We start from the raw sequence: 25,839 nt of genomic DNA on the forward strand, positions 1-25,839 counted from the left end.
TCCTGTCAACTGCTCCGTTGACAATTGGCCGTAAACGTAAACAACAACAAACTAACCGGATCTCACATTCCCATCATGTAGTACTTTTTAGCTAAATTTATAGTCTTGGAACGCATATCTTTTTCTCAAAATAGCGCTAATATCGACAGCTTAGTGATAGGAAAGTATAGTACCATGGAATTATTCAAGTGCTTCCTACTTTATTTAGTAATAAGCGTTGATCCAATTTCCTCGTCCGACGAACAAATGTGTACTGCCAAGGAGCAATGCACGGCACCGGAGGCAGATACCGGAGGAGATACAACAAGCAACAGTCTCTATTCAGCAGGTAAGATTGATTAGAAGGATTTTGTTAAAGCACAACTCAAGTTAATTTTGCACTCCAATTTCGCAGATTTCAACAAATATTTCAGCGCAATAGAATCGTCCCTAGCGAGCTATGTTCCCTGCAACAGCACCAACTGCAACTGCCACACGGATGTTCTAAAAGCTGACCTAAAACCATTCAAAGCGCAAGGCATTACGAAAGACTCAATCAACCGAGCAAAGCAGTATGGGACGCACTATCAGGTGATCGGTCACAAACTTTACCGTCAGCGCGAATGCATGTTCCCGGCACGGTGCTCTGGTGTGGAACATTTCGTGAAGCCCTTACTGTCGCAACTTCCCGATATGGATCTGGTGGTAAATTGTCGCGATTGGCCCCAAATCCATCGGCACTGGAGCAAGGAAAGGATACCCGTACTTTCGTTTAGCAAAACCAACGAATATCTCGACATAATGTACCCTGCCTGGGCGTTTTGGGAGGGTGGCCCAGCCATAGCTCTCTATCCCACCGGTCTAGGACGATGGGATTTGCATCGGACCAGTATTACGAAAGCAAGCACCGACTGGGATTCGAAGGAATCGAAAGCATTTTTCCGAGGTTCACGTACTTCGGACGAGCGTGACGCGTTGGTGCTACTTTCCCGTGCTCAACCATCACTCGTTGACGCACAGTACACAAAAAACCAAGCCTGGAAATCTCCCCAAGATACGCTAAATGCAGAACCAGCACGGGAAGTAACACTGGAAGAACACTGCCGGTATCGGTTTCTGTTTAACTTTCGCGGTGTGGCCGCTAGTTTTAGATTTAAGCACCTTTTTCTTTGCCTTTCGCTCGTTTTCCACGTGGGCGATGAGTGGCTAGAGTTTTTCTACCCCTCCTTGAAACCATGGGTACATTACATCCCTGTACCGGTACGCAGCAGCCCAGAGGAACTGGAAGCATTGATTAGCTTCTTTCAACAGCACGATGAACTGGCGCGTGATATTGCTGAGAGAGGATACGAACATATTTGGAATAATTTGCGCATGGTGGATGTTGAATGTTACTGGAAGAAATTGTTAAAACGGTACGGGAAGCTAATACGCTACACCGTTGAGCGTGACTCCAGTTTGGTCGAAGTTTAATGTGAGAAAAGAGGCCGACCGATGGGGAATTATAATCATGGCATTTATGAAGACAATCCCTCAAATTGTATATGCGCTATCAGTGTAATCCTACGTAAAGATTTCATTCCATAAATTTCTTATACTAGAGAAATAAACAATACAATTCAAAAGCGATAAAAACCCTGGAAAAAGTATTCGTTTCGGTTAATGAGTTTTAGTAATAAATACACGTAACGAGTGGTCAATGATATGTTACACACCTCGTAATTGTCTTTAGGTGAACGCTAACCTAATCTTTCTTACATCAGATGTAGTTTTTTAACGTTTTTTTACTAAACAGAGAAAAGAGATTTCGGGTCGTGAACCATCAATTATTACTAAAGCGATTCGATTGAAACAATTCACGCCACAGGTGAAAACACATGACCATTATAAACTTTTACCCTGCATCGCACTCATACCGAATGCATGTGTTATCACAGACAAGTTATATAAAAAAAGCCACCACTAAAGATGTTAAATTGAGAAGCTGAAGAAAGTGAAGAGGAAAATTATGTGCACACTGCACTCAACTTGGAGGTCATCACACATCATCCATTTGACGATGCACCATGAGACAGGCGAAGTATTTATTTGAAAACTATTCATAACACTTTTAATTTTTAATTTACAACATTTGATGCATTGGCGGAATGATGATGACGATGCTGGGCAATTTGCGCCGAAAACGAACCTTTTCAACCTTGAAAAAGCGTGTATGCAAATGTTAGCTATTCCTAACGGTGTTAGCTTCATTTCGCATTTTTTCCAAACCATCGGTAGATGTTTCGCAAAGCAACAGAAACTAGTTTTTTGAAACGGCAGCAAACTGCAAAGATTCATTGTAAAAAAAGTGAGCTACATCGAATTATGAAACCACCGGTATCGTTACGAAATGGACTTGCTTTCTGGGACAATGCACACGCTGACTCGCCGGCGTTGAGTGGAGCGAGATTATTGGCACGTGTTTATGGAAAAAACATGCTGCGATCATGCTTCACAAGATGAGTGAAAGCATTACCAAAACCAAAAGCTTTTGTAATGAGGATAAAGTGGATGTGCCGGACATAGTTGTAATAATCTTCACATGTGTAAAAATATTATTTTAAATCAACAAAACCGCTTTCATGTTCCGGTCCAATGTGCTGCTTTGCCCCGCAACTTTGGTTAGTAGTGTACATGGTACTCCACCCGCATTACCACTTGAACTAGCCTCCCATGACAGCTGATTGGTGTTTGATTGTACATCTCCTTCTAACCGCCCACCTCTCGAACACAAACACCTTCGCTCTCGCTTGCTCTCGCAGCGTAGCAACCAGATCACACCACTACCAACGTATGTACGCATGTAGCTTTCCTATCTGACACTGGGGAGGAATGACAAAATAAACATGTCAAAACAGAGCTGCCTTCGCTGCGCTCGGTGGAGTTTTTTGGACGAAATTTTCGCTTAACCACCGAGTGATCATGGTGTTTTCGAAGAGAAAGATGAAGCAGTTCCTAGCGTTCGGAGTGACGATCGTGCTCGGTAGGTGCTTGTCCAAGGATCTAACGCCAGCTGGTTCCGTACCAACCCCGGGAACGAATCCTTCTGTGCGTGCTCATTGAAAGTTCCAAACATATTTTGCTTTCGTCTAGAAAAAAAAAAGTTTCGCGTTCCGTTCTGATGAAATAATTAGAATCTTTAAGCAAAGAATTGCCTACGCAACGCGCTGGTAAGAACAAACAGTGCAACTTTGTCAAATATGCTGTGAACCGTTGTTAAACGGTTTTGTTTACACTCGAAACATGTTGGATATGGCTTAACTGCCTATGCCGTGTGTAACCCTATGCTGTGTGTGAAAAGACGATGACGAAGGAGATTCGGAAAAATATTCGAGAATAATCAGTATATTTTTAAACGTTCGCTGTGTCCATAAAGAAACGACGATAAACTGTGGAATTATGGTGTGCGATTCTAGATTGACCATTCGGCAAGTGGTTCCTTTACGTGTGCATTCTCGCGTAGCATCGACTTTTGAGTGAAAGTGTGCGATTGCGTTGTTGTTGCCATGGTGTTAATTGGAATATGTGTTTATGTAAAGTTTAATTGTGTCGATAAAGACGGTTGCAATAATTTTGTTTAATGATTCCCAAAGAATGGCTTTACGTTCCCACTGGCACTGTTACAATATTATAACATTGTTCCAATTTTTAGTCCAAGCTAACATATTCCCTTTTATGAAGATTAGTGCTTCATCCCATAAATCAATCTATATATCTATCATTTTTCCATTGGTTCTTTTTCTCTACACTCTTCCGGTTCCGGTTTTCGCACACAGTGATTTGTTTGTACAAATCATGGGGCAGTCCAACAAATGGGATGTCACATTACGCGTATGATGATGATGATAACGCTGCTATTGGAGCGGCAGATAACACGGCCGTCGATCAGGCGAATCGACGGGTCGGTTCATCTCCCGAACGTCTGGTACTGTCGGTGGCCGATCGAAACGTTCACAGGCAACATAACAGCATCGATGGGGCAAGCGATGATGCCAACGGTGGTGTACCATTGCGGCCCGACGACGTTGAGCGGGTGTTGATACAGAACAAGCTACGGTCATTCCGAAAGGGACCGTCAGTTATGAAGAATCGGCGAATCGATCCATTGCATGACGATCTTACCCTAGACGATCCCGAGCAAGAAACGCGCTTGAACGAGCTACACGAGGCTAAGCGACAGATACTGGAGCTGGAACGTAAGATACAGGAACTGGAAGGCCGGATACCGCGAAAGTACCCGGATGTAACCTTTTTAAACTACAAAAATCGTAAACGGATACTGGTAAGTTGTTATTTTGAATTTAATTGTTGTTTTGCTGCATCAACATTCGCTTAATTTTACATCTTGGTGTTGTAAAGTTTATTTTTGAATCGGTAAAGGTTCAAGTATACTTTATTCAAACATTTAAAGCGACTTACAAGCTAGAGTGGCTTCCTTCTTCATTACAGTTTAATCAGAGTAGTAATGTTTAATGCATTAGCCATAAAACATTGTATTTCTTGAACACAAATTTGCAACAACTAAAAACGATATATCATCAACCAGCAAATGTTTCTGTTGAAATACGGAATGAAATTTTCAAACAATACTTAAGAGCGTCGCTTGACGATATTCCGATTGGCTCTAGGTTGTTAACTCTTGTGACAATATTTACCGAAAAATGATGGAACGACCAGCGCGATTGGTACATAACACTTCCAACGCATACACGTGGGTATTGGCAATCCGACATAAGGATTATCGAGCGGGGACAGACTGAACAAACTTTTCAGCAGCGCGCCACTCTTAGCGAAATGATGAGCTTGTTGATATGAAGCGTTTTTTTTTTGTTGGCGGGTGTCAAGCTTGGCCGACTGAACGAGCCTTCCAACGTATGCTACCGACGATGGAGATCAACAGAAATTATGCAATGGTTCCCAATAGTTGAGCATAATTGAGCTTCCAGCATGACAGCATGTAATGCAAAGTAAACCTTTGGGCTTGTGTACACACCACAACGATCGTCATTTTGATGTAAATCTCTTACTGACGTAGCCGTATACCATGCGGCTGGCCACATAAATGAACCACACGCGAACGTCAGCTAAAGGCGCTTGTCGCCTTTGGGGTTCCTTTTATCACAAAGATCTCGGTACTTTCCTGTCGATTGGAGAACCATTTTTCCCCCTATCGATCGTTGTTATGCTCCCTTACCTTTCTATCAACTGGACAGTTGTAGGATATCTGTTTAAAAGGTTTTTGGAAGTCAAACCAAGCTGGTTTTTTTTACTCCAGTTCCAGTTGACATCAAGGTTGTTGACACAAATGTTTAGGTGAATGTCGACTGTTATATGAAAATTTAATTAAACGAACCTTCTACGTTCTATCTGTTGTGTGAAAGGTGGTAATGTAGGGTAATGTGGTTCAGTTTTTATGTACGCATTATTGCTTGTTGTGTGTGCGTTTTTTTATCACACATCATCCTAGATAACGCAAATAGTCGAAGGTAGTTTGACCTTTTTTTTCTAGCACAATGATCTCCAGCAAATCACAATAATAAACCTTCACAAGTGGATTTTAAGCGGCCATAAAACAGATATGGATAACATGTTGAACTTGTGGACCACAGTTACGTTGTCGCGATTGCTAGTAAACACTTTAGAACAAAAAGGAAAAAGGCATAATTTTGATTATTTTTAATCGAATTTTAAGGTGTTTTTTCTCGTGTAGTTTTACGATGGTTATTTCTAGATTAGTAATGCTAACTAATGCACATTCTGTAAATTGGTAAACGACAGAAAAAATGTAATTCATTTTAATCGAAACATGTTCGGATAATGGCTTAATATTGTTTTACATCAAACCTAACCAAGTATTTTATTATGACATTGAAATTTTGAAATTTCGAATGCTTTCGATTAAGCTGTTCCACTGAGAGATTTTTTCACGATTTAAATAAAATTCATATTTTTCATAACCATTCGGTTCGTGGTTGATAGAAAGCATGTTGATACATTCATCCGCTCGATCACGTTTCAAACGGTAAAAATTGTGCGTGATGTCATAGTTTTGGGCAGTTAAATTCGGCAAGGTTAATGTCAACCTTGCCCAGTTTCCTACAGACGGCAGGGAAGCAGAAATTTATGTATAATGCAACACCACGCGCACTCTCACTTTCCTCTAATGCCGCTGTACGCTCTCACTTTCCTGCAGATAACGGGAGGAGCCGGTTTCGTTGGTTCGCACCTGGTCGACTATCTCATGATGCAAGGCCACGAGGTGATCGTGGCGGATAACTTCTTCACCGGCCGGAAGCGTAACGTGGAGCATTGGTTGGGACATGAAAATTTTGAGCTTATCCATCACGACATCGTTAACCCACTGTTCATCGAGGTGGACGAAATTTATCATTTGGCCAGCCCCGCCAGTCCACCGCACTACATGTACAACCCGGTCAAGACGATCAAAACGAACACGCTCGGTACGATCAACGTGCTCGGTTTGGCGAAGCGTGTGGGCGCCAAAGTACTCATTGCCAGCACCTCCGAAGTGTACGGTGATCCCGATGTACATCCGCAGCCCGAAACCTACTGGGGACATGTAAATCCGATCGGACCGCGCGCCTGCTACGACGAGGGCAAACGGGTGTCGGAAACGCTAAGCTACGCGTACGCTAAGCAGGAGAAAGTGAATGTACGCGTGGCGCGAATCTTCAACACGTACGGACCGCGGATGCACATGAATGATGGGCGCGTTGTGTCTAACTTTATCATTCAAGCGCTACAGAACCAGTCCATTACGGTGGGTGTTTAGCGATTCGTGTTGAATATGACCATTTGGCGTTTAATATTGATTGTATTAAACTTCTCTTTCCTCACATTATAGATTTATGGAAGCGGCCGACAGACACGATCGTTTCAGTACGTGTCGGATCTGGTTGATGGTTTGGTAGCGCTAATGGCATCCAACTACACACAACCCGTCAACCTTGGTAATCCGGTCGAACGGACTATACAAGATTTTGCCGAAATTATACGCGATCTGGTGGGATGCAAGAGCAAAATCATCGAACTGCCCGCCGTCGAAGACGACCCACAACGGCGGAAACCAGATATTGCGAGAGCAAAGAAATACATCAACTGGGAACCGAGGGTGAGTTAAGATGCGAACAGGGAGAGAATAATTATGTATAATCGTGTTTTATTTCGATAGGTTCCACTACAAGAAGGGCTCATGAAAACGATAGACTATTTCCGCAAGGAGTTAGCTCGCTCAAATCACTCGCAGCGAAACATCTTTGTTCCCGAAACGACGGAGTTCCGCAACTTGCTATGATATCGGGTACTGTGGTGTGATGCGGATTAGAGTGCCAGATTTTGGGCAATTGGGATTTAATCCATCCTGCACAGATATGTACACCGTCGCTAAAAAGCACAAGGCGGACGACGTGCATAAAAACGTTGTAGATATGGAGGGCTTGCCGTAATGAATAAGTGTAGCAATATTATTATCATTTACTGATACTACGTTTGTGCAAAAGCAGTGAGTGAGTATTTTTCCGTAAAAGATTGTAACATTTCACTCTCCAAAATTGAAGCAGTCTTTCAAAAAATCCAGTATCTATTGGAATGTGTAAAAGGTTTCGTGTTTGCATTCTCTCTCTATATTTAGGGGACTGAATTTAAAATGTTTTAGCAGTTTTGAAGATAAGCGCTACAAACAAGATAGTCAAACAATTGTTCGAACCGTAAATGATTCTATACCGGCCTGATACGAATAGTTCGAGCGTGCAATAGTGTATGAAACATTTTATTGAAAGTGTGAACATGATTTAGAGATATTTTATTATGATTTATAGCATATACGCTGCATCAAATGCTGAGAGAGTGAACTGATCTTTTTTTTACCGTTTTATATTCTCTTTTTTAATGTAAATACTTTCTAGTCTGGTTTTAATATTAGAGTGCGCAATATGGAATGTATTTTGGTTTGTCTGTTTGTTTTTTTGGTGAAGTTAGATAAGAGTGCTGAGAATCTGTTAAATGTGTAATCAATAGTAAAATAAAATAACTTTACACCATGCGAATAATATGAAATTTTAGAGAAAGGACGTCTTTTTATTTTCACTTTACAATAGCGCAATTTTTAGCCTTTTGGAGTGAGGAGAAGATTTGAACCAAAACTATGTTTGCAAAACAAAAACTAAGCTGCTGAGTAGTGCTTTATCACCTGTACTGTTTGACCGACTTTATACTTTGCATTATCTTTTTATATCATTTACATGCCCATATATTTAGTAAACATATTTCACCATAACGTAAAAACGGAAAATTAGTTATGCAAAAACTATGAAACATTTTTGAACATTTTACGACCATTTCCAGATTTGGTGTAATATGGCAACACTGTTTGTGTTGACATTTTTTTCAAGCACAGAGGAAACACAGTGCGGATTAAAAAATTGAAATAATTTTTTAAAAATTTATATGTTGTCGCTACTACATGAAACATATTATGAATTTTGTTATGTAAAGATGCAACATATACAGATGAGAAAAAAAATATTTTATTTAAAAATAATATTCTAAATGCGTTTCATAAAATGTCGAACAAATGACTGCGAAGTTTTCCACAGTTCGACATTAGCGTAGTGTAAACAAACAAATGCGATTCGGTGCTGTTCAAGCTGTACAGTTATTTGTGGTGTAATTTTTAACAAATATCAACAGCTGTTCGGTGTTTAGCAATCACAACCGCGTCAGCAATCGTAGGCACTTCCCACAGGCGGCTGATCGTATGGACGGACGAGAATGAACGACGTTTTATGCAGACTGTGTTTAATAAAGTGTGAAGAATTGTTAGGAATGTACATCACCTCGCCGAGCGGTGTACTGCGTAGTCTGCCGAAAATCATACGGGAATGCATCTCCATCGAGGTGAACGATCTCGAGCCGAACTTTTTCTCAAAGTTCATATGCAACGAGTGTATCTACAAGCTGGAGCTGTTCTACGCATTTCGGCAACAGAGTCTCAAAAGCCAGGATTATTACAATGGTAAAGGCGCTTGTACTATGTTCAGTAGAAGATAAGATGTAAGAACGGTATATCTTGTTCCCATCCATAGGGCTAATACAATACTATCAGCAATCAGTGCCTTGCTCGAGCAAAGTATCATTAGATCCGACAGCTGACGCATCACAGGTTCCCGGATCGGTCGACAGCGTATTTGAACCGGAACAGTCAGTCCATTCGAACAATGAGCTGGCAGACATAAACTTCTCCGGAAACGAGTTTATGATGGATGAATCCGAGAAGAACCAGCTCAGTAAGGATTACGATGATATTATTCGTAATTTGCAGAAAGAAGACCTCGATTTTACAACGAACGATGGCGAACTAGTGGTAATGTATTGCCATCCAACAGATGTTATATTATCAAACGACTTACCATATGTTTTAATTGCTAGATGAAACATGATTTGGGAATCTCCATATCGACAAATGATAGCAGAATGAACAAACAAGTTGCACTGCAGCAAGAATGCGCAAGCTATCTTCAGCACGATAGTGATGTCCCGGTAAATATTGCGCAACCTGCAGAGCCGAGTGACAACGGTTGCTTCGACCCATACAATACGATGGCCGTAGCGTGTGATAAGGATCTAATTAACAGCAGCGCGCTCTCCGTAGAGCAGGACGATGATCTTAACTATGATGATTTTGTAGGCATCCAGACGACATCGTTGGAGGATAATCGAGAGATGGTAAGCAATTGGCGTAGTTGGAAACAAATCCTTTTACCTGCCAAGATTCACCTTCTATTTCCAGTCTTTATCCGAAGTGCACGTACAAGACATAATAGCGGACGTGTACAATGTTACACCTGACAAGATACAGTCAACGGATGCAATTTCATCATCACAGCAAATCGCCGATGTTCAGTGCAGTGAAATTTCTGCCCTTCAGCAGAACGATGGTTCGTACTTTTCCTTGGTTGACTTTAGTGAAACCGAATTGGCAACCGCAAGTAGCAGTACAACCGTTGCAAACAGTACAGCAGATATAGCGAACGATAAAACCTGCGAAATTTGCTTCAAAACGTTCCGCACCAGACAGAAGCTTACGATTCACCGAAACACTCACCTACGATTGGCACCGTTCAAGTGTACGTTTGAGGGATGCACTAAAGCCTTCAAGTCGCGCATCGGGCTCGACGAACATGTGGCCCGGCACACGAATACTTTCGAGTTTAGCTGTGATATCTGTTCGAAGGGATTCCAGCACCGTAGCTACCTGTCCGCCCATCGACGCGCGCACAATACGGAGCGAAACTTCCACTGTGCACTGTGCGAACAAACGTTCAAGTCGAAGCAAGCGTTACTAGATCACAAAAATCGTCGGCATCTTGGTGTGAAACCGTTTGCCTGCGAGTTGTGTGACAAGCAGTACACGAAGAATGCTCTGTTGGTGGCGCACATCGAACAGCATCACGGTAAGCGGGACGATGTGACTACACGCTATCCGTGCCAGGAGTGTGGGAAACATTTCACATCCAAAAGCTACCTGAATGTACACAAGCGAATACATCGCAATGAACGACCGTTCGTGTGTGAGGTAAGTACAAAGTTTCAATTGTTTCGATCATATCGAATATACAAGCTCAAGCTAAATGATCATTTAGACATGAGCATGATCATCATTTTTCGCTAATAACAGTTGATCGAACGATCGTTTTTTTGCAGGTCTGCAATAAGGGGTACATAACGCGGAAAGATCTCGCTGTCCATATGACAAGCCACACGGGCGAGAAACCACTTACCTGTGACATATGTGGCAAGGCGTATGCTCGCCGTAATGCCTTAGACTGTCACCGCCGGACACACACCAAGGAACGTCCTTACGTCTGTGATATCTGTGGTCAAACGTTTTCCCAGGCAACACCTTTAAAGGTACATCGGAAACTGCACGAGACGATGGATCACAGCAAAAAGCAATCAACGATGGCAGTCACCGATGTTACGCCAGTGCCGAACCGGCAGTAGATCGATGCGATCAATAAACGTCCCTAGAAATCGTACCTGGTGAGTCTTCGTTTCCTTATTTAGTTTGTTTAGATCGTTTGAGAAATGCACACATTACAGTGAGAGTTGCTAACTTACGCGAAATCGTTTATATTTTGATTGTTTCGACTACAATTTCACTGCCGGTTCACTATCTTTTAAGTAACGCTATACTTTCTCTGTCAGTCTTGTTGGGAAACACACGTGTTGGTTTACTATCGGACCAGTGTATCATCAACGTTTGGCGAGAAAAATGATTAATCGTATACAAAATGGCTCGCCAACAGGATGTTTTTGACTACGAAATGATCGTTTGCTATTCTACATATCTTCTAACGCTAGCATCGGGGCTAAAATCTTCTAAACTTATCCATCCCCAATGCATTTATCGATGATGCAAGGAAATTTTAACATACTCCGCTAGCTAGGTTTTCTCATCAATCCCAAGTACTTCAAACGGTTTTAGGTAGGGCAGTGGACGCTGTGACCAGAAGCGGCGTTTCTTAAGTCCCTCTCCAGCGCGCTCCAAACGTTTCAACTCTTCCAGCATCGGAAAAATGCGCTGCTCAATGAATTCCCCGTAGGTCCACTGGAAAATGGAGAACACATAGCCATATAGATAGATTCTCGCCACTGAACTCAGGAGCATTTCGGCTACTAACATGATCATACGCCTCCGTCAGTGTGGATGCAGCAGTGCGTGCAAGATTAGAGACCGCATTTAACAGACGATAGTTTTCCCCCAGCAAATCGTCAACCCGTGCCGCACTGCTAAAATTATGCCGAATGTTGTAATCGGTTAACCAACCTCGTCTCTGTCGGATCGCATCCGTGTACTCTTCTGTTTCGGCCGTCAGGGTTGCCAGGCGCAGCATGAACCGATAGGTCATACTGCCGGGGAATATGCAGCGCGAAAACATCACCATCAGTGAGTCTTTGTGCAGCTCTAACCAGGCATGATGCTCCCCAGTCGGTTCCGGGCATGTCAAACTACTGAGTATGGGATTGGTTCTTGCGCTGACATCGAAATATCCTTTCGCAGCTGTTGAAAGACACACCGCCAGGCTGGGCAGTGAGGCGGGAAGCAGTTCGCACAGTATCGCAAAGTGATCGTATCGCTGCCAGCCCGTTAGGGCAAGTCCTTGCAGTCCGTGCGTGAACCGGTTACCTTCACCCTGCATCACCGCTAGCCAGCGTAGTGTGTTCTCTAGATGGCGTCGTATCGGAGGCATCAGCAATCCCTCACCATGAGCACCTTTAAACGCGGACGCTGCCCATGCCGTACTGAACACGGACGCATACTTCTCCCAGGTGGAGGACTGGACGAACTTGTAGATATCTTCCGCGTACACCCAGATCATTGGTTCGACGAGTTTCCCAATGCCGGATGCTTGTAGCGCATCGAGTGCCACATGGCGTAGCATATCATCCCATATGATGATGCGCAGATGGGGCCAGCGACGCCGTACGATCGTTGCAACGTTGTACACATGATCGAGAAACAGCTGATCCTTTAGTCGATGTCGACAGCGGGGGCATTCAGCAAGCCGGTATACCTCATCGCAACCGATGTGAATGTGTGTCAACTTTGGCGTCAACCGCTCAATATCCTCTTTATGGAGAAGATTTGCATTTGTTGCTGGCATGTGATACTCGATCACTTGCGTCAACAGTTCTTCGACGAACGCAATCGAAGCGTTGTAACTAGGACAAAGAGCCTGTGGTGAGTCTTCCACCTCTCGCAAATGTGCAAATTCTTTCAGCTTCAGTGCGTACTCGAGATGGCCAAACGTTTGCACCAAAGGAATGACGGTGAGTCCCAGTGCGAAAGCGGTCTTCAGGAGTTCCAGAATTTCGTCGCGATTGTAAGCGTTTCGTGCGGCCAACGGTGCCAATGAGCCACCGTAAGGAAACATGTCCTCGTACTCAAGCAAGATACCCGTGGCTCCTAAGGTTTTTAGGATGGGCATTAAGCGCCGAAGGTAGGATACTTTTGGTGGAGCGCCCTTCAGATCGAAGTGTACCAATCGTTGAGCCGGAGGAGGTCTACCACCTGGCCCAATGCCAGCAATTACCGGAACGCCCATACGCTTTAGCTCATGCTCGTAGTGACTTTGTCGCTCCGCAGCTATACGCATCTCGTCGGTGATGTGGCGTTGTCCTTTGGCACTTAACTGTTGGTTAAGCTGTTTCCCATCATCCGTTCGATCCTGCATGATCACATCCCAATCATTGCTGTGTCGTCCTTGAAGGAAATGAAGAAAACGTGGAAAGCGAAATTGTTAAAAGAGGTGTTCAAGTGGCGCAATTCAATAACATCAAATTTGGACTCCAGAATTTCCAGTACTCAAAAAAAAGGTTCATAAAATAACAATAATGTACTGACATACCCTTCGCTGAACGTAATCCACCCGGCGTCGGTTTGACAAACTTGACACCACCTTCATCGCCTTCAAACTGCAGCGATCCTTGTTCACCATGTACACCTGCACTGCCTGAAACATCCTGGACAGCATCATGACGATCGTGGAAACCTAACCGCTGGAGCAAACTCTCGTGTCGACCGTGCACACTGCCCAGCATTAGCTCTCTTACCGAAACAATCTTACCACCGTCCTCGGTGATGTGCGTTGTATAGAGGAAGCCCCAAAACCACAGGGCTAGCAGAAATAGCAAGGAAGCGCCGAGAAAGAACAGTTTACGCCTCCAACAAACTATTAGCATGCGGGAATGCATTTCGTTTTATTTGGAACACCGGTAATGGTTGGCGAACAATGCGATAGATGAAATCTGTAATAGAAATAAGACAGAAAGATTATACAATTTTGTACAAGCTTTTATACAAGCTTTAGATAATTCTACCCGATAAACCCTTTTTGATTCTTTTTCTTTATTTATATTATACAGCTTTTGAGTCCCTAGGACTACATTCGCCTCTCTTTTTTTTCTTCTACATAGCCAAGCACGTGTTACCCCGTCACAAAGCGCTTAGCAATAGTCGCGTTTGCAAAAGCGATTCAGAAAAATTTTGCGAAACTTTTTAGCTTTTTTTTGAGCAATTTGGCAAAATTTTATAAATTGATTTATTTTAATGTCAATTGGTTGAAATAAGTTTCTTTTCACTCAAATAATGCTTTAAACAAAAAAGGAATAAAAACTAACAATAAAATTAAAAAAATCTTAAAAAATTTGAAAATTTTCTTACCTTTTTTTTGGGAAATTTTAGAAAAAAATTATAAATTGATTTATTTTAATGCGAATTGGTTGAAATAAGTTTCTTTTCACTCAAATAATGCTTTAAATACAAAAAAGACCAAAAAATAAAAAAAAATTAAAAAAATTCTAAAAATTTGAAAATTTCCTAAGGCTCATTTTTGCGCCAAGTTTTAGCTATAACTCGGTCGGTATCCAACGGATCGCCAATCTTTAACCTGTGGTCGATAGATGGCATCAATGGCTACAGATGTCTGTGCCAGAAGTTATTCGAGGAACCAAGTTCCTTACCCTGTTTGAGAAAATGTAAAATTTTCCTCATTTTTCTGCAATTCAGCAAAATTTTTAAATGTGACATATTTTATTGCGAATTTGTTGCAATAAGTTTCTTTTCACTCAAATAATGCTTTAAATTAAAAAAAGAATAAAAAATCAGAAAAAAATTTCAAAAAAATTTTCCACTCGAAAATTTCATAAGGCTTACCCTTTACGTTTTTTTGAGAAATTTTGCAAAAAAAATGAAATTGATTTATTTTAATGCCAATTGGTTGAAAAAAGTTTGTTTTCACTCAAATAATGCTTTAAATAAAAAACAGAATGAAAAGTTATAAAAAAATTAATAAATTAGAAAAGTTAGAAAATTTCATAAAGCTCATTTTTTCACCAAGTTTTAGCTATAACTCGGTCGGTATCCAACGGATCGCCAATCTTTAACTTGTGGTCGATAGATGGCATCAATGGCTACATTTTCTTCTTGGACGGCCATGCCCTCAGATGTCTGTGCCAGAAGTTATTCGAGGAACCAAGTTCCTTACCCTGTTTGAGAAAATGTAAAATTTTCCTCATTTTTCTGAAAATTCAGCAAAATTTTTAAATGTGACATATTTTATTGCGAATTTGTTGCAATAAGTTTCTTTTCACTCAAATAATGCTTTAAATTATAAAAAGAATAAAAAATCAGAAAAAAATTTCAAAAAAATTTTCCACTCGAAAATTTCATAAGGCTTACCCCTTACGTTTTTTTTGAGAAATTTTGCAAAAAAAATGAAATTGATTTATTTTAATGCCAATTGGTTGAAAAAAGTTTGTTTTCACTCAAATAATGCTTTAAATACAAAAAAGACCAAAAAATAAAAAAAATAAAAAAATTCTAAAATTTAGAAAATTTCCTAAGGCTCATTTTTGCGCCAAGTTTTAGCTATAACTCGGTCGGTATCCAACGGATCGCCAATCTTTAACTTGTGGTCGATAGATGGCATCAATGGCTACATTTTCTTCTTGGACGGCCATGCCCTCAGATGTCTGTGCCAGAAGTTATTCGAGGAACCAAGTTCCTTACCCTGTTTGAGAAAATGTAAAATTTTCCTCATTTTTCTGCAATTCAGCAAAATTTTTAAATGTGACATATTTTATTGCGAATTTGTTGCAATAAGTTTCTTTTCACTCAAATAATGCTTTAAATTAAAAAAAGAATAAAAAATCAGAAAAAAATTTCAAAAAAATTTTCCACTCGAAAATTTCATAAGGCTTACCCCTTACGTTTTTTTTTTGAGAAATTTAGCAAAAAAATGAAATTGATTTATTTTAATGCCAATTGGTTGAAAAAAGTTTGTTTTCACTCAAATAATGCTTTAAATAAAAAACAGAATGAAAAGTTATAAAAAAATTAATAAATTAGAAAAATTAGAAAATTTCATAAAGCTCATTTTTTCACCAAGTTTTAGCTATAACTCGGTCGGTATCCAACGGATCGCCAATCTTTAACTTGTGGTCGATAGATGGCATCAATGGCTACATTTTCTTCTTGGACGGCCATGCCCTCAGATGTCTGTGCCAGAAGTTATTCGAGGAACCAAGTTCCTTACCCTGTTTGAGAAAATGTAAAATTTTCCTCATTTTTCTGCAATTCAGCAAAATTTTTAAATGTGACATATTTTATTGCGAATTTGTTGCAATAAGTTTCTTTTCACTCAAATAATGCTTTAAATAAAAAAAAGAATAAAAAATCAGAAAAAAATTTCAAAAAAATTTTCCACTCGAAAATTTCATAAGGCTTACCCCTTACGTTTATTTTGAGAAATTTTGCAAAAAAAATGAAATTGATTTATTTTAATGCCAATTGGTTGAAAAAAGTTTGTTTTCACTCAAATAATGCTTTAAATACAAAAAAGACCAAAAAATAAAAAAAAATAAAAAAATTCTAAAAATTAGAAAATTTCCTAAAGCTCATTTTTTCACCAAGTTTTAGCTATAACTCGGTCGGTATCCAACGGATCGCCAATCTTTAACTTGTGGTCGATAGATGGCATCAATGGCTACATTTTCTTCTTGGACGGCCATGCCCTCAGATGTCTGTGCCAGAAGTTATTCGAGGAACCAAGTTCCTTACCCTGTTTGAGAAAATGTAAAATTTTCCTCATTTTTCTGCAATTCAGCAAAATTTTTAAATGTGACATATTTTATTGCGAATTTGTTGCAATAAGTTTCTTTTCACTCAAATAATGCTTTAAATAAAAAAAAGAATAAAAAATCAGAAAAAAATTTCAAAAAAATTTTCCACTCGAAAATTTCATAAGGCTTACCCTTTACGTTTTTTTGAGAAATTTTGCAAAAAAAATGAAATTGATTTATTTTAATGCCAATTGGTTGAAAAAAGTTTGTTTTCACTCAAATAATGCTTTAAATAAAAAACAGAATGAAAAGTTATAAAAAAATTAATAAATTAGAAAAGTTAGAAAATTTCATAAAGCTCATTTTTTCACCAAGTTTTAGCTATAACTCGGTCGGTATCCAACGGATCGCCAATCTTTAACTTGTGGTCGATAGATGGCATCAATGGCTACATTTTCTTCTTGGACGGCCATGCCCTCAGATGTCTGTGCCAGAAGTTATTCGAGGAACCAAGTTCCTTACCCTGTTTGAGAAAATGTAAAATTTTCCTCATTTTTCTGCAATTCAGCAAAATTTTTAAATGTGACATATTTTATTGCGAATTTGTTGCAATAAGTTTCTTTTCACTCAAATAATGCTTTAAATTAAAAAAAGAATAAAAAATCAGAAAAAAATTTCAAAAAAATTTTCCACTCGAAAATTTCATAAGGCTTACCCCTTACGTTTTTTTTGAGAAATTTTGCAAAAAAAATGAAATTCATTTATTTTAATGCCAATTGGTTGAAAAAAGTTTGTTTTCACTCAAATAATGCTTTAAATACAAAAAAGACCAAAAAATAAAAAAAAATAAAAAGATTCTAAAAATTAGAAAATTTCCTAAGGCTCATTTTTGCGCCAAGTTTTAGCTATAACTCGGTCGGTATCCAACGGATCGCCAATCTTTAACCTGTGGTCGATAGATGGCATCAATGGCTACATTTGCTTCTTGGACGGCCATGCCCTCAGATGTCTGTGCCAGAAGTTATTCGAGGAACCAAGTTCCTTACCCTGTTTGAGAAAATGTAAAATTTTCCTCATTTTTCTGCAATTCAGCAAAATTTTTAAATGTGACATATTTTATTGCGAATTTGTTGCAATAAGTTTCTTTTCACTCAAATAATGATTTAAATTAAAAAAAGAATAAAAAATCAGAAAAAAATTTCAAAAAAAATTTCCACTCGAAAATTTCATAAGGCTTACCCTTTACGTTTTTTTGAGAAATTTTGCAAAAAAAATGAAATTGATTTATTTTAATGCCAATTGGTTGAAAAAAGTTTGTTTTCACTCAAATAATGCTTTAAATAAAAAACAGAATGAAAAGTTATAAAAAAATTAATAAATTAGAAAAGTTAGAAAATTTCATAAAGCTCATTTTTTCACCAAGTTTTAGCTATAACTCGGTCGGTATCCAACGGATCGCCAATCTTTAACTTGTGGTCGATAGATGGCATCAATGGCTACATTTTCTTCTTGGACGGCCATGCCCTCAGATGTCTGTGCCAGAAGTTATTCGAGGAACCAAGTTCCTTACCCTGTTTGAGAAAATGTAAAATTTTCCTCATTTTTCTGCAATTCAGCAAAATTTTTAAATGTGACATATTTTATTGCGAATTTGTTGCAATAAGTTTCTTTTCACTCAAATAATGCTTTAAATAAAAAAAAGAATAAAAAATCAGAAAAAAATTTCAAAAAAATTTTCCTCTCGAAAATTTCATAAGGCTTACCCCTTACGTTTTTTTTGAGAAATTTTGCAAAAAAAATGAAATTCATTTATTTTAATGCCAATTGGTTGAAAAAAGTTTGTTTTCACTCAAATAATGCTTTAAATACAAAAAAGACCAAAAAATAAAAAAAAATAAAAAAATTCTAAAATTTAGAAAATTTCCTAAGGCTCATTTTTGCGCCAAGTTTTAGCTATAACTCGGTCGGTATCCAACGGATCGCCAATCTTTAACCTGTGGTCGATAGATGGCATCAATGGCTACATTTTCTTCTTGGACGGCCATGCCCTCAGATGTCTGTGCCAGAAGTTATTCGAGGAACCAAGTTCCTTACCCTGTTTGAGAAAATGTAAAATTTTCCTCATTTTTCTGCAATTCAGCAAAATTTTTAAATGTGACATATTTTATTGCGAATTTGTTGCAATAAGTTTCTTTTCACTCAAATAATGCTTTAAATTAAAAAAAGAATAAAAAATCAGAAAAAAATTTCAAAAAAATTTTCCACTCGAAAATTTCATAAGGCTTACCCCTTACGTTTTTTTGAGAAATTTTGCAAAAAAAATGAAATTGATTTATTTTAATGACAATTGGTTGAAAAAAGTTTGTTTTCACTCAAATAATGCTTTAAATACAAAAAAGACCAAAAAATAAAAAAAAATAAAAAAATTCTAAAATTTAGAAAATTTCCTAAGGCTCATTTTTGCACCAAGTTTTAGCTATAACTCGGTCGGTATCCAACGGATCGCCAATCTTTAACCTGTGGTCGATAGATGGCATCAATGGCTACATTTTCTTCTTGGACGGCCATGCCCTCAGATGTCTGTGCCAGAAGTTATTCGAGGAACCAAGTTCCTTACCCTGTTTGAGAAAATGTAAAATTTTCCTCATTTTTCTGCAATTCAGCAAAATTTTTAAATGTGACATATTTTATTGCAAATTTGTTGCAATAAGTTTCTTTTCACTCAAATAATGCTTTAAATAAAAAAAAGAATAAAAAATCAGAAAAAAATTTCAAAAAAATTTTCCACTCGAAAATTTCATAAGGCTTACCCCTTACGTTTTTTTTGAGAAATTTTGCAAAAAAAATGAAATTCATTTATTTTAATGCCAATTGGTTGAAAAAAGTTTGTTTTCACTCAAATAATGCTTTAAATAAAAAACAGAATGAAAAGTTATAAAAAAATTAATAAATTAGAAAAGTTAGAAAATTTCATAAAGCTCATTTTTTCACCAAGTTTTAGCTATAACTCGGTCGGTATCCAACGGATCGCCAATCTTTAACTTGTGGTCGATAGATGGCATCAATGGCTACATTTTCTTCTTGGACGGCCATGCCCTCAGATGTCTGTGCCAGAAGTTATTCGAGGAACCAAGTTCCTTACCCTGTTTGAGAAAATGTAAAATTTTCCTCATTTTTCTGCAATTCAGCAAAATTTTTAAATGTGACATATTTTATTGCGAATTTGTTGCAATAAGTTTCTTTTCACTCAAATAATGCTTTAAATAAAAAAAAGAATAAAAAATCAGAAAAAAATTTCAAAAAAATTTTTCACTCGAAAATTTCATAAGGCTTACCCCTTACGTTTTTTTTGAGAAATTTTGCAAAAAAAATGAAATTCATTTATTTTAATGCCAATTGGTTGAAAAAAGTTTGTTTTCACTCAAATAATGCTTTAAATACAAAAAAGACCAAAAAATAAAAAAAAATAAAAAAATTCTAAAATTTAGAAAATTTCCTAAGGCTCATTTTTGCGCCAAGTTTTAGCTATAACTCGGTCGGTATCCAACGGATCGCCAATCTTTAACCTGTGGTCGATAGATGGCATCAATGGCTACATTTTCTTCTTGGACGGCCATGCCCTCAGATGTCTGTGCCAGAAGTTATTCGAGGAACCAAGTTCCTTACCCTGTTTGAGAAAATGTAAAATTTTCCTCATTTTTCTGCAATTCAGCAAAATTTTTAAATGTGACATATTTTATTGCGAATTTGTTGCAATAAGTTTCTTTTCACTCAAATAATGCTTTAAATTAAAAAAAGAATAAAAAATCAGAAAAAAATTTCAAAAAAATTTTCCACTCGAAAATTTCATAAGGCTTACCCCTTACGTTTTTTTGAGAAATTTTGCAAAAAAAATGAAATTGATTTATTTTAATGCCAATTGGTTGAAAAAAGTTTGTTTTCACTCAAATAATGCTTTAAATAAAAAACAGAATGAAAAGTTATAAAAAAATTAATAAATTAGAAAAATTAGAAAATTTCATAAAGCTCATTTTTTCACCAAGTTTTAGCTATAACTCGGTCGGTATCCAACGGATCGCCAATCTTTAACTTGTGGTCGATAGATGGCATCAATGGCTACATTTTCTTCTTGGACGGCCATGCCCTCAGATGTCTGTGCCAGAAGTTATTCGAGGAACCAAGTTCCTTACCCTGTTTGAGAAAATGTAAAATTTTCCTCATTTTTCTGCAATTCAGCAAAATTTTTAAATGTGACATATTTTATTGCGAATTTGTTGCAATAAGTTTCTTTTCACTCAAATAATGCTTTAAATTAAAAAAAGAATAAAAAATCAGAAAAAAATTTCAAAAAAATTTTCCACTCGAAAATTTCATAAGGCTTACCCCTTACGTTTTTTTTTTTTGAGAAATTTTGCAAAAAAATGAAATTGATTTATTTTAATGCCAATTGGTTGAAAAAAGTTTGTTTTCACTCAAATAATGCTTTAAACAAAAAAAGAATAAAAACTAACAAAAAAATTAAAAAAAAACTTAAAAAAATTGAAAATTTCCTAAGGCTATAGCCTTACCTTTTTGTTGGGAAATTTTAGAAATATTTTATAAATTGATGTATTTTAATGCGAATACATCACATTCCTATTTATCTTGTTACAATATCTTTTGGCTACCGGAAAAATTATGATAAGATTTGCGCCAAATACACAAGAATACAAAACGGACAAACCTGCAGTACTGTTAGCAGCATCCGTTGCGAGACAATCGTACGATCAAAACAACTCTTTTAAAACATATAAATTTCTTCATATTTATCATAAATATTTTGTAGTTAATCAACAACCTTCACACATCATCGGAAGACACATTTTCCTTTGTTGTATATCTGTCTGTTGCATCGTGCATTCTTTTAATTTGTTGCATTCTGTTGTCGAAAGCAAGGCGGAAAAACCAGCCCACATACGCGAAGCACATTAACAATTCATTCGCGTATCGCTTTGAGACCAGCAGCAATTTCTGGCTCTAAGGAAGCGGCATACGAGGGCCGGTTTTCCGTATAGCGTCCGAATTCAAGACATCGACCATGGCATTGCCATTTGCCGGTTACCGTAGAAGGGATGGCATACGAATGTGTTTATTGGGTATTTGAAAAAATATGTGAATTTGGCAGCATTACGGCAATGTCGCGCTAAAGTGGCAATGCGGCTGGGAAAGGGAATAATTCGAAAACTGAGTTGTCGCAAACATTGTGCATCGGGTTGAAGAACGTGGGGGAAAAACCGGAACAGCGTAACAAACATCAAAGCATTTGTTGGGATGGGTGAGAAGTTGGAAGTTGCTATTTTTTTGTTGGTTAAAAGTTGAAATGGTTCTTCGAGGTGCAGAAGAATTAATGGTGGAATGCATCCTCGAAGAAAAACATGAATTTTTTGTTTTGGAAAAAAAGCTTTGCTTGGTATTTCTGATATTTGTCTCCGCTCGTGGTTCTAGTCAGTCTGTGTTTGTTTTTTTTTTTGCCCAGGGCGTCGAGGGAATAATCACATAAATTCGGCAGCAGGAGAATCGGTTCGATTGGTTCGTGATTGGAGTGATAATTAACTTCTTAACCTGTCGACAGTACAATCTTTTATCGTCTCTACAGTCTCTCTTCTTGGACGATTCCTTTTTCCAAAAAGTTTGTAGCAATATATTTAACAAACGATAAGCAACTGTTGTGATTTTTAAATATTAAATCATAAATCATGTAAGCAAAAAAGAATGACCCCACATCCACGGTGACCAGCAGCGGATGAACATAATTGACCATCAGATTCAATTAAAACCCATACAGGGCTATTAAAATGATTTGGTACGGCCACCGAAACCACATGAATGAGAGGAGTATTAATTATTAATAAAGGATTTGCGAACCGTTTTCTACTTTCCACCATACACTAACACACATTTTCATAAAGGAAAATTGCATACAGCGGTCAATATGTGCTGAAGAAGAAAAAAAACAACACCATGTGTGGTAAAATATGACAAATCTCGATATAAAGCTGTAATAATTATTTAATATACACAATTTCGATTCACTTACCTCACTGCCGAAAGATTCTGTTTTAATCTAATCACAAGCGTTTCAATTGGAGAATTTTGCCAACACACCTTTTAATTATTATGCAAAAAATGCTCTAATCGGCCGCACACACATCATTACTGCTTTGTCCTGGATGCAATAAATTAGTTTGGAAAAGTCTTCTAAAAAAAATTTTCACTCAATTACACATGCAACAATTAACAACTGCACGGATCGTGTAAACGAATCGAAATTTTCACATTCACCATTAACAGCACTACAAATATGCACAACTTCTGAACACCATTTTGTAGCCCTTTTTCAGCTTCAGCAGAATCGAAACAAAAACACGGCTGATTGATTAAGCTAGGGAGCAGTCCAGAAGTCTTCTTCCTCCAGTGGCCGATGTGCTTTCGGCACCAGAAGCAATCAACGAGTGAACTCGTTTCGATGGTTGATAATGTGTTTTAAAAGAGACCCGTCGGACGGCTGGACCACTGGATGCCGAAACGATGGATGGCCAACTCGCGTTACAGCATCAACATCCTGCTGCTGGAAAGCTGCGTTCCTTTCGCGGTCCTTGCGTATTTGTTTTGTTTGGCCACTGCTGATGTGAGGGAGATGAGAAACCCAGTGCGCCGAATCGGATCCGCGCGATGAAAGAGCATTATTTCGGTGTCAGTTTCATTGCTCAGCAGTATGGCAACTTTAGAAGGTGGAGAAAACAAGGGCATACACTTTGAACCGGCATTTAGAGAATCGGTTAGAGAAATGTGGGAATTTTATGTTTGTTGTGGGAAGCATTGAAAAATAGGCTTTTTTAATGCTTTATCTGCTGTTTTGTATTACTTCTTTGAATCGTTTTTGTTATTTAGATTCCATATAAAAAATATGATACACTTTAAATGTTGATGTCTATATTAGGTTCTTAGTGTAAGAGTATCATCAGTTGACTGCGTTGATCTCGAGGATGTACAGAAGTCAGATCAGAACCTGGGGAAAGGTATCCAACGGTACCTCAAATGCATATGATCCAGAAGACTTCATCAAAATACTAAAAGAAGTATCTATTGTAGACTGAAATGTCCTAAAATGTCCTGAAATGTTTACAGGCAATGGTTCTGAACTAATAATCTCCTCATGATCTTTCTTGCGCTGAACCACAAGTAAGACTTGACGTCTTTCACAACGATATATTAAGGAATTGTTATCAACTTTTCCCATTTAATTAAGATTAGTTCATTAAAAAGGATTTAGAAAGATTCTTCGCGTATAACGATATTTGAAAGACTTTTAATATACTTCGGCTCTCACATTCGCAGCACAGTTCATTGAGGACTTCATATAACGTGGGAGAATTATTAGCCTTTTACTATTGAAATATTCTAATAACTTACTAAAATTTTAAATCCCTGTACGTTACTACTAAGTGAATTATAAATGGAGAACGTTCATGCAAAAAAAATTCAAAAGACTAAAAACGTTGCTCGTACGACAAACATAGGTCCGTAGGTATTTGTCATTAGCTAGTTGGATTGAAGAAAAATAGTGCCATGTGAAGTACCATTAATGTAGAAACCAAACATTTACCTTAGTACATTCGGCCCGAAAGTTCTGGATTGATATCCCTAATGATTTTCCCCACCAGTTCAAACACAGCTGTCGGATCATAAAGCTTTACACCGCTTTTTGGTCTATTTCTGTGCTAGTGAGACTATTCCATTTCCACATTTTTCCCCCGATTGGCAGATGTCAAGATTCCCTGTTTCCAACAGTCGGACATTGATTGCAATGTATGCAAATTTAATTGCCAATATGGTGATGAAGTCATCCTACCTCCTGTAGGTTAGGGCTGTAAGGATCTTTTTCCATCTGTCCTTGTACGAACTGTTTAACGAACATTCCAACTAAAAGTTCACATTTGATTAACGTTTCTAGATGAACCGTTTCCCCAGTTCGGTACCTATCCTCATTTCTAATGGAACACGTAAAGTGGAAATAATTTCAAATTGAACGTGAAACCCGGGGACGACGTGCTTACATTGTGTGCAGTTGATTAGTGCAGTTTCACCAACCGTTTGCTCACACCGTTTCTGTTTGGCGTTTGTTTTTTGCATTCGTAGAGCCATGCAAAAACGATCCTTGAGTACGCAAAAAATAAATCCTCGCTTGATGAGAACGCTAGCAGGTGCAATAAAACCAGCTCATTAATTACGTGTTTTCGAGCGGCAGAATTTGTTAACGTTATTGAACGTAGTAATTGTTTTTGCCATCCTTCGTTTAATGAAGGGTTGGAAGAAATGTTAATAATAGACTATGAGGGTTTTGAAATAGTTTTTGCAAATAGTATACACTAAACTATCGATCCAACAACATTCATTTTATTAAAGCTAGTTAAACAAAGGTGCAATATGCTTTTAAAACGCAAGAAAAATAATTACATTTGGTAAATAATATCGTAAAACATTAAAATATATAACACTTACCATTTGATTTGTTCAGCCTTCTTCCTTTGTGACAAGCTTTCCATCCTTAACCGTTGAGGGCGATGCATCCACGAAACGTACCAAATTACCATGTTGAATCGGACGGTTATTGCTTCCGGTTGAGTTCGTCGTGTCGGTACTGGAGCAAAAATCCGGAGTAAGGCCCAAGGAGGCAAGCTTTTGAAGGGGTGACTGAAGCAAGAACACATCCTGCGTAAGTCAATTTGCGCTACAGATCAGCGGAAAAATATTGTTCTTACCCAACGCTCCAGATCACAGAACTGTATCGTGTAAGTGGCACCACCGCCTGAAGGTAGCAAGGAATGGTACTTTCGCAGCTGAAGACCCCGCTGTGAAGCGAACAGTACGGCCACGGAACGGGCTACAAAATGGTCCTGAATTTGATCGCTATCCGAAGAAGGACCACCGGTACATGAATCTTGCAACGCATCCGGTACGTTATTCGATGTCATCCTGGCAAAGTGCGATCAAACACTGAAGTCTTCGGTTGAGTTGCAGCTAACTGCCGCTTGTGGCAAGGATACGGGGTAAAACCGTCGTCAAGGTAATAGGTACGTTGTAACATACGGTTTTAAGCGTTGCGTGATGTCTATCAGTTAAAAACAATAACGTTCA

The 25,839-nt window shown here is 38.3% G+C and overlaps 4 protein-coding genes across 4 annotated transcripts; 3 read left to right on the top strand and 1 right to left on the bottom strand.

Moving 5' to 3' along the window:
- Window positions 1–1,630, top strand: LOC125766557 (O-glucosyltransferase rumi homolog). The gene is made up of 2 exons (XM_049432621.1): window positions 1–328; window positions 395–1,630. The coding sequence occupies exons 1-2, from the start codon at window positions 175–177 to the stop codon at window positions 1,450–1,452; spliced, it is 1,212 nt and encodes a 403-aa protein (XP_049288578.1). The 5' UTR covers window positions 1–174; the 3' UTR covers window positions 1,453–1,630.
- Window positions 1,631–2,654: 1,024 nt separating this feature from the next.
- On the top strand, window positions 2,655–8,204 carry LOC125766551 (UDP-glucuronic acid decarboxylase 1). The gene is made up of 5 exons (XM_049432615.1): window positions 2,655–3,001; window positions 3,795–4,300; window positions 6,212–6,799; window positions 6,884–7,150; window positions 7,211–8,204. The coding sequence occupies exons 1-5, from the start codon at window positions 2,941–2,943 to the stop codon at window positions 7,331–7,333; spliced, it is 1,545 nt and encodes a 514-aa protein (XP_049288572.1). The 5' UTR covers window positions 2,655–2,940; the 3' UTR covers window positions 7,334–8,204.
- A 326-nt stretch (window positions 8,205–8,530) lies between these two features.
- On the top strand, window positions 8,531–11,075 carry LOC125766546 (zinc finger protein 468-like). The gene is made up of 5 exons (XM_049432597.1): window positions 8,531–9,052; window positions 9,123–9,400; window positions 9,466–9,762; window positions 9,827–10,612; window positions 10,741–11,075. Exons 1-5 carry the CDS (start codon window positions 8,809–8,811, stop codon window positions 11,038–11,040), a joined length of 1,905 nt encoding a protein of 634 aa, XP_049288554.1. The 5' UTR covers window positions 8,531–8,808; the 3' UTR covers window positions 11,041–11,075.
- A 64-nt stretch (window positions 11,076–11,139) lies between these two features.
- Window positions 11,140–25,808, bottom strand: LOC125766545 (hexosaminidase D). Its single transcript, XM_049432596.1, has 5 exons — window positions 25,204–25,808; window positions 22,739–23,423; window positions 13,449–13,848; window positions 11,721–13,303; window positions 11,140–11,647 (listed from the first exon to the last, which is right to left on the bottom strand). The coding sequence occupies exons 3-5, from the start codon at window positions 13,792–13,794 to the stop codon at window positions 11,483–11,485; spliced, it is 2,094 nt and encodes a 697-aa protein (XP_049288553.1). The 5' UTR covers window positions 13,795–13,848; window positions 22,739–23,423; window positions 25,204–25,808; the 3' UTR covers window positions 11,140–11,482.
- Window positions 25,809–25,839: the final 31 nt, after the last annotated feature.

Source organism: Anopheles funestus, chromosome 2RL, assembly GCF_943734845.2.
Source record: "Anopheles funestus chromosome 2RL, idAnoFuneDA-416_04, whole genome shotgun sequence".
NCBI lineage: Eukaryota > Metazoa > Arthropoda > Insecta > Diptera > Culicidae > Anopheles > Anopheles funestus.